Here is a 9,100-nt window from a genome sequence, read left to right as displayed (position 1 = left end):
CCTCCAGAACTAGGGCCCTTCCTCCAGAACTAGGGCCCTTCCTCCAGAACTAGGGCCTGCTCCAGAACTAGAGCCCTGCTGGCACCCAAACTAAACCCTTGCTGGCATCCGTATCACCCCAGCAACTCGGCTGCGCCGACAAAACTGGCAGCATCACATCGGAAGCCCCGTCCTGACCACCCCAGCGCGGAACGCCCCATAGCAGCCCGGCAGCGTGTTCTCCCGGCCTCTTTCAGCCATATGGACCGGCCGTCCCTGAAACACCCGTGCACCAGCCATCGCCGGCCTCGCCAGCTACGTGTGGAGACTCCCGAATCCACACCCACCACCAAACCCGCCGAAATCCCCCACAATGGTACGTGCTCCCGCCCCCGCTTTCGTCGCGCATCCCCTACTAACGCGCCAAGTTGAAGATCCGCCAGCTCCAGAAACAGAAACAGCAGCAGAACGCTCAGCTGCGGCTGCCCGCAGATGAAGGCGTCCACGGAAAAGTGTCCGCCGCCCAGATCCGCTTACAGAAAGACATCACGGAGTTGGAGCTCCCGCAGCTGATCGCAATCCACTTGCCCGACCCGCAGGACTTGTTCCACTTCAACATCGAAATCTGCCCTGTCGAAGGCCACTACAAAGCCGGGCGGTTTCGGTTCAAGGTGGAGATTCTGGAGAACTACCCGATCGACCCGCCCCGCATCAAGTGCGTGCAGAAAATCTACCACCCCAACATCGATTTGGAGGGCAACGTGTGCCTCAACATCTTGCGTCAGGACTGGTCGCCGGTGCTCTCGCTCAACGCGGTGCTTCTTGGCTTGAACTTTCTTTTCTTGGAACTCAACCCGAACGACCCGCTCAACAAGGACGCCGCCAACATGTTGGTCAAGAACCCGGCTCTCTTCTCGCGGAACGTGAGCTTGGCCATGCGCGGGCTGTATGTTGGTCTGGAGGTGTATGACCGGGTCATTTGAAGGGGTTGTCTATCGCAAAGGTAGCATGCGCTCATGTTAGCTTCGACGTACACTCTGGAACTCAGGTAGCTTTGACGTGCAGGTTCAAACTCATGTTGGCTTCGACGCACAGGTTCAAACTCATCTTAGCTTTGACGTGCAGGTTCAAACTCATGTTGGCTTCGACGCACAGGTTCAAACTCATTTAGCTTTGACGTACAGGTTCAAACTCAGGTTGGCTTCGACGCACAGGTTCAAACTCATTTAGCTTTGACGTGCAGTTTCATACTCATGCTCTACTATGCGTGCCGGTATGTGTGTGGGGAACTTGTCGAAACCTGATGAGCAAGCCCGGCTCGACCTTGCTTCGTCCTCGTCCTCAACCTCCCCGATGCGCATTTACTGTCCTTGGGATTGACCGATTCGGAAGGTACATCTATCAGTGAATATCGATTAGATCTCTATACGGCACTCCAAAATCAGAACATCCCGCCCCCGCCAGGCCCCCCAAACGGAGGCCCGCGAGGCCCGCCAGGCCCCCCAAACGGAGGTCTGTCGAATGGAGGCCCGGGAGGCCCAGGAGGTCCCCCAAATGGAGGCCCAGGAGGTCCGCCAAAGGGAGGATGCCTCATATTTCCAGGGAGACCCATGCCCATATCCTCCAAGTTATCCTCGCCATATGGGTCATCGAAACGTGCCCCCGGAGGCACGCCTAATCTTGAGGTGTTGCCCCGGCTCAGCCCAAACATCGGGTGGTCTCCTGTGGGATACATGCCGCCGCCTGCAACTTCTCCGCCGTACGGATCAAGATAAGGTTTCATGGGCGGGTCACGCAGCAAGCCCGGTGGATTGAGATCGCGGTCGCCAATGCCAAAACCCCCCGTTTGCGGGGTCATCCCAGCGCGGCTTTTCGACTCATACTCGTCTTCGAAGTCTGGCATGTCCGGCGGCCTGGAAAACGTCCTTGAGGCGGATTGCCGAGCCCCGGGAAGTGGCGCCCCGGGCGCCAGGGGCGCGGGGAGCCGCGGCGCTTCTGTGTCTTGGTTTTTTGGGTTCTGCCCAACCTCCTCGGGTTTTCTAGGGGGCAGCTTCCAGAACCCACCTGCCTGATGGAGTTTGCCGTCGACATGAGCAGTAAAAGCAGCTACCAAATCGGGTGAGATGTCGTCCACATCATCGAGCAGAGTCACACCTATCACATGCAAAGGCACCTGGACCGCGCGCACGTCGTCGCCGCTGATGAAATTCAAAATTGTGTTTTCGTCGGTGAGCCGGGTGGCGGTGATGGTTGCCTTGTTAAAATCGCCTCCCACGGACCATTGGGCATGGGTGTCTGAGGACAAAGACTGCGCACTCTGTGAAGGCTCCGCATCCAATTTCTCAGCGAGGTACTTGCGCACTAGGCCCAGTATTAGTTTGAATCCCGACGCATACATCTTGAGCCCCTTATGTTTGTCTGATGTTGAAGATTGTTGAAGAAAGAAAAGGTGATCGATGAACAGTGCTGAGGGCTCGCGGTCCGGCAGATAAGGAAGTATGGGGTATGCATGTTGCCTTGTTCTTCGCAGCTATTCATTGTCCAGGTGAGAAGCGAAATTCGGGCAGCATTTCTGACGAGAGAATTGCCCCGAGCCGGTCTTGCTAAGCATGTAGCTGCTGGTGGAACGGTCTGCTGGGTTGTGCGGCCAGCTGCACATGGCATCAAGGCGAGTGTTTCTCCCAGTGATCTGAGCCCATGCCTGTTCTCAGTAATCAGAGGAAAAAACGTGAAAGAGCGGTTTCCTTGATTCCACGAAAACTTTCTTATTGGCTCCATTTTGCATGTTACACGACGACGATAGACTGGTCAGCGCAGACCTGCAACAGACAAAGAAATGCGGTGGTATATGAGAATTGCCGATGGTCGACGGGCTAATGGGTGGTCCATACGTTTTATATGCGCCTTGAAATCGGGTGGACGCCGCATCCTGGGAGCGCCTCTCGAGCCCGCAGGCACTGACCCTTCATGGCATCATTTGGGTGAAGGCATCAGAGAAAGGTGACCGTTAGCCTTTGCAAACACCTGGGGCACGAGAAATTGTATGTCCAGCGCCATCCATGCTCCAGCACCTGGTGGAGTGTGTCAGTGATTGGGAGCATCTCCCGGGTTAGTTACTAAAATTATGTTACTAAAATCCCGGCGCATCCTGGCTCTGGAAAACTGCGCTTGACCATACAAATATTGAGAAACGAAAAGAAGAACAGAAGAAATAACAGAATCAACGAAGATACAAAATAATTACTTATGTGAGCGGAACCCCGGGTAGCTGTTGCCTGAGTGTAAGAGCTACGACTATAGTTGTTACAATATATCTTCAGTATCTGGTTTACTTGGAATATGAACATAATAAGATCTGAAAAAGTAAGGCTGAGGGTAATAAAAGGTTGTGAAGTCTTTGTGAAAGGTAAACTTGAATAAAATAAAATCAAATCAAATCAAAAACACAACAGAGAAAAATTAAACTTAACGGAGACAATGTGAGCTTAAAAGCAAATATCGTGCGTAATTAAAAGCTCAGAATACTGTATGAAATAAACATGTTTTGAAATTTATAAGAGATGTGTGAGCAAAACTTTAGAGAGAAAAAAGTCTAAATATATGTAATTATCATTTAATAAAGTGTATAGTATAAGAGGGTAAAGGGGGGTTTTAAATTGTCCTGAGACAAAATCTGATAATAAATCCTTGGAATTGTTTAAAACCGAACAAAAATAATTCAATACATAAGAAAAACATCGACTTAATCAGTCATTACTCTTGGGTTTCGAGATTTATATGAATTTGCCAAAATGGAGATAACTGAATTGCAGATATTCCCCGGCGAATTCCACCGCTCGATACTGAAGATAATAGATATTTACAGCAACGTAATAAGTGTGAAAACTCTTCCGTTATGACTCCCTGGATTTTCATTCTCTCTTGGTATATTCACCTAATTGAAGGAGCAAAGCCATACAAACAATATGAATAGAATACCTTTAAACGGCTTCCAGATACGTACCGAGTACCAAAATTCCATCCTCTTATTCCGTGGGTCACGGCCAGTCCTCATGGCCCGTATCTGTTCACGTATCGGATATTACGTCATGGATTGCTAGGATGGGTATCCTGTAGAAGTTGCTCAAATGATTGGTAAGGACTTAAGGAGTTAACTCCCTGCAGCTCGCCATGTCTTTGAGTGTGTGCCTTGAAGTTCTCCAAAGAGTTTTCGGCAGAGCCAACTTTGATTTCAACTCATGGTCTAGGCAAGTCTTGGCTCTTGCCCCCAGCATTTGGGTGTTTTAATTGTTGTAGAGATGGATTGTGAAAATGTCTATGGCGTCTCCGTTGTTGTGGATTGGGTGTATGGAAGGATGACATTATAATTCAGATGATTCACGTAGTAGGAGTCTGTGGGGGACATATGATCCGTAATCAAAGTGATGAATAGACGAAAGATCGTATCGCTTCACCCATTCTGCCTTATACAATGCTTTTCAGAAGTGTTTCCACCGTTTACTCAGGCGGACTGCGAGCATAAGCAAACGAAGCGCTGTGGCACTATCGGGAGTTGCTTTTCTTGTTTTGTTTGCGGCTCAAGGATTTGGAAGCCTCTTTATAAATGGTTTTTTTCTCTTCTTTTTGGAGCCGCTGAGTCTTTGCTAGCATTTGCTTGAACTACTCGTGATTGTATCATGAGCTATCTCCAGATGTCGGTATGGCCCATGTCCTGGGTACGACTTTTTTTCACGCTTCGGAGTAAGCGACTTTGCTTTTCGTGATTTCCAATCCAAGTGTGTGAAGAATTGACCCATTTTGTCAGGAACAAGTTCTACCGTTTGGAAGTGACTAGTTCCTAGCCTGGCATGTTCGTTGTGCGATACGATTTTTTTTAGTGATGAAGCATTCGTACTCATGGGTACTGGTTGGCTATTGTTGTTTTAGAAGGTATAGGTATAGTAAGAGAAAGAAACTATGCCATGGATAAACAACGTTTGAGAGAAAATCCTTCACAATTCATTATGTTTGCTCACATCATATTTAGCGCAAATGTTATATGTTCCAAGATCTCTTTGCCTGCCTTTCTTACTTCATACTTTTTAGTTTACTCTTCTTTCTGTTCAAAAAAATAAGTCGAGAAAAGGAATGGTACAGACAAGCAGAGATGGTTGAGTTTGAAACAGAAGACTGCATGGATTTATTAAGGTACTAAAAGAACAGTGTCTCCAGTACAAAAGTATAGTACAACGTAGTGAAAGTAACGAACCTGAGACACGGAGAAATCTCCCAAGGGCTTTCGATCAATTTTGGCTGCTCTAAATTTAGACGTAGGATATGTAAGATATGCTGGTGGATTTCAGACGCGTGTGGAGTTAGATCTGGTGTTGACGATTTCTTGAGGGCTGATACGACATGTGTTGGCTTCTTTATTGCCTGGACAGCATGACGTGTTTAACTACCACGAACTTCTTAAAAGAGCGATTAATACCGAGGAGATTTTCCATCGCATTCAGTTCACGTCCTATTTGTAAGGGTCTTTTATTGGGCTCATCTATTAATAGCATTTTTTTTTAAAAATGAGCAATACGCAAAATGGCAGGTCCATCTCCGCAGAAACTGATCGTACACGAAAGTAGTTAGCATTGAGTGAACAATTTGCCGAGCAAGTAGCTCAGCGAGTAACTGAATGGGTAGCTGAATGAGTAACTGGATGAGTAACTGGATGAGTAGTTGGATGAGTAGCTGGATGAGTAGCTGAAGAAGAAACGGAATGAGTAACGGAATGAGTAACTGAATTAATAACTGAATGAGTAACTGAATAAGTTACTAAATGAGTAATTGAGTAATTGACTGAACAAGTAACTGAATGAGTAATTGAGTAATTGACTGAGTAATTAACTGAACAAGTAACTGAATGATTAATTGAGTAATTGACTGAGTAATTAACTGAATAAGTAACTGAATGAGTAATTGAGTAATTGACTGAACAAGTAATTGAATGAGTAACTGAATGAGTAACTAAGTAATTAACTGAATAACTAACTGAATGAGTAATTGAGTAATTAACTGAACAAATAACTAAAGAAGTAACTGGGTGAGTAACTGAATAAGTGACTGAATAAGTAACCCAATAAACAACTGAGTAAGGAACGGAACAAGTTACTGAAGAAGTAACTGAACAAGTGACTCAATAAGTAGCTGAGTAGTTAACTAAACAAGTTACTGAACAAGTGACTCAATATGTAACTGAAGAAGTCACTGAAGAAATCACTGAAGAAGTCACTGAAGAAGTCACTGAAGAAGTAACGGAATGAGTAACGAAATGAGTAACGGAATGAGTAGCTGAATGACAAACTGAGTAATTAACTGAATAATTAACTGAACAAGTGACTGAACAAGTGACTAAACAAGTAACTGAATAAGTAACTGAACAGGTAACCCAATAGTTAACTGAACAAGTAACTCAATAAGTAACTGAACAAGTGACTGAACAAGTGACTGAACAAGTAACTAAACAAGTAACTGAACAGGTAACCCAATAGTTAACTGAACAAGTGACTAAACAAGTGACTAAACAAGTAAGTGAATAAGTAACTGAACAGGTAACCCAATAGTTAACTGAACAGGTAACCCAATAAGTAACTGAACAAGTGACTGAACAAGTGACTAAACAAGTAACTAAACAAGTAACTGAACAGGTAACCCAATAGTTAACTGAACAAGTGACTGAACAAGTGACTAAACAAGTAACTGAATAAGTAACTGAACAGGTAACCCAATAGTTAACTGAACAAGTAACTCAATAAGTAACTGAACAAGTGACTGAACAAGTAGCTCAAAAAGTATCTCAAAAAGTACCTGAATGAGTAACTCAATAATTAACTCAACAAGTACCTGAAACAAGTAACGCAACAAGTACCTGAATGAGTAACTACACAGCTAATCAAACAACCACCCAAACAAGAACCTGAGCAATCAAAAAACAATCGGCAATACAAGCAATCAACTAAACACTTTGCAAAACCTAAAAAAACGAAGCGCCACTCCCTGTTGTGTCGACAACGCCTCAAAAAACAAAAAACAAAAAACAAAAAACAAAAAACAAAAAACAAAAAACAAACAAAGAACAAGGACTCTCAACGACCATGGCATCGATCTTCGCATCCCCAGCCAGGCCCCAAGCGCGCACCGAAGCAAAGAGAAAAACTCACATTAAAATGGGCCCACGGCCTCGCCGCATTATTACCCATTCGCCGTGCCGGCCGGTGCAGGCCACATAAACACCAGCCGCCGCGCGTCACGTGATGTGCCACCCTGCCCGCCGTGGCTGAAAGCCGGTGTTCTGGCGCCCGCCGCGGCTCCCCGAATTCAGCGTGTCTTTTTAGTATGGTGCCTGGTTCCTCCCAGGCCGGGGCCACCCCACACATGTGCATGCCCGCTTTTCGCACCCGCAACGCGCGCCCAGCGTGCGGGTCACGTGCCGCGCCCCGTCGGTGCCGTGCTTACCGGCCCCCTCCTATCTATTCCTCCCTGACTAGTTCTTAAAAAGCCAGCAAATTCCCAACTGCAAGCGCCCCGTTCTGCAAGCACGCCCCCTGAACCCGCGTCAGCAGCATTGCCCCTTGATCCCCCGCCGCGCCCCCGATCGCCGCTGTTTTTTCCTTGCTTTTTTGTGGCCCGACCCTTCTGGTTCTTTTGCCCTACCCGCCGTCTCGCAACACACAGAGACCCGGCCCCAAGAACCACCCGCCTACCGTGTTTGTGTGCCCCCGGAAAAAAGAAACAAGCCCGCCGTGCCGGATTTCTTGCTCGCGTCCCCAGACCCGTTCCCGCGCTGCTCTTGTTAACCGCCGCCCCTTGCCAACTGACGCTTGCTTGCCAGCCCCAGAACCGGCCCACTAATAAACCGGCCCACTGAAAAACCGGCCGAAAACTGGCCCTCGTTTGATCTGCCCCGCGCCCAGCCGGAGCCAGCCGCCCGCTGCCAACCACAAAACAACAAGACTCGACACAGCCCGCGCGGCCATGACGACCCAGGTGCCGTTGATCTACTCGTTCCCCGGGTTCGAGGGAGTGGCCGACGCCGTCGCCGACCACATCATAACCGCCCAGAACAACACGCTCTACAACACGTTGGACAAGGCCGCCATCGCCGGCTTGAAGCTCGCGGCCGCCCTGCGCCCCTCCTTGCTGCAGATGCCGTCGTCGGCCTCCATACACGGCCACAGCAGAAGCAACAGCGGCGGGCTCGCCAACGGCGAGGGCTCGCGCCGCACGCCCAAGTTGAAGAAACGGTCCGAGTTGCGCTTCAAGATCGCCATCAGCGGCGGCTCGCTCATCAAGATCTTGCATCAGGGCTTGTTGTCCCGGCAGGCCGAGGTCGAGTGGGACAGGTGGGACGTCTACTTTGCGGACGAGAGAATGGTACCTTTCGACAGCCCGGACTCCAACTACGCCCAGGCCAAGCAGATGATCTTCGACTTGATCGAGGGCGACAAGAAGCCCAACGTATACCACATTGACGAGCTGTTGATCAGTGATCCTCAAGAGTGCGCGGACGCCTACGAGAAGCTACTCATCGACAACTTTGCCAAGAAGGACTCCGTCAAGTTGCCCATGTTCAACTTGTTGCTTCTTGGCTGTGCGCCGGACGGCCACATTGCGCTGCTCTTTCCGAACCACGGCGAGCAGTTGCGGGAGGACTTGGCATGGTGCATGCCTGTGTCGAACGCGCCTCTGGGCCCTGAAAACAGAATCACCCTCTCGATCCCCGTCATCTGCCATGCCCAGCGTGTTGCGTTCGTCGTGGAGGGGTTGACCAAGGCCCCCATCATGAGAATCATCATGGAGAGACCCGAGAAGGGCTTGCCCAGCTCAATTGTCAACGAGGGAGCGGCGGGCAAGGTGTCCTGGTTTGTCGACGATGACGCCTTGAACGACTGCTACGACATCACAAAGAAGAAGTACAAGTTCTTGAGTATCCCCGACCCTTCGTCATGAGAGTGCTCTAGATCTACTTCATGAGAGTGCTCTAGATCTACTTCATGAGAATGCTCTAGATCTACTTCATGAGAATGCTCTAGATCTACTGCATGAGAATGCTCTAGATATACTGCATGAGAATGCTCTAGATCTACTG

General features: G+C 48.5%; 3 protein-coding genes across 3 annotated transcripts in view; 2 read left to right on the top strand and 1 right to left on the bottom strand.

Annotated features, from left to right (window-relative positions):
* Positions 1-352: 352 nt before the first annotated feature.
* On the top strand, positions 353-962 carry METBIDRAFT_79026 (NEDD8-conjugating protein; the record flags this gene model as incomplete). The annotated part of the gene is made up of 2 exons (XM_018858988.1): positions 353-355; positions 408-962. 2 exons carry the CDS (start codon positions 353-355, stop codon positions 960-962), a joined length of 558 nt encoding a protein of 185 aa, XP_018711263.1.
* Positions 963-1,420: 458 nt separating this feature from the next.
* Positions 1,421-2,377, bottom strand: METBIDRAFT_12691 (uncharacterized protein; the record flags this gene model as incomplete). Its single annotated transcript, XM_018854258.1, has 1 exon — positions 1,421-2,377. The coding sequence occupies one exon, from the start codon at positions 2,375-2,377 to the stop codon at positions 1,421-1,423; it is 957 nt and encodes a 318-aa protein (XP_018711262.1).
* A 5,369-nt stretch (positions 2,378-7,746) lies between these two features.
* METBIDRAFT_205275 (uncharacterized protein) overlaps positions 7,747-9,100 on the top strand; it is a 2,340-nt gene continuing 986 nt past the window's right edge. Inside the window, exon 1 of the mRNA XM_018854969.1 lies at positions 7,747-8,930. Within this exon, the coding sequence (XP_018711261.1) occupies positions 7,987-8,930 (944 nt within the window). The 5' untranslated portion in view covers positions 7,747-7,986. The remainder of the gene's footprint in view (positions 8,931-9,100) is intronic.

Source organism: Metschnikowia bicuspidata (assembly GCF_001664035.1).
Source record: "Metschnikowia bicuspidata var. bicuspidata NRRL YB-4993 chromosome Unknown METBIscaffold_4, whole genome shotgun sequence".
Lineage (NCBI taxonomy): Eukaryota > Fungi > Ascomycota > Pichiomycetes > Serinales > Metschnikowiaceae > Metschnikowia > Metschnikowia bicuspidata.
This window is presented reverse-complemented; position numbering and strand designations above follow the sequence as displayed.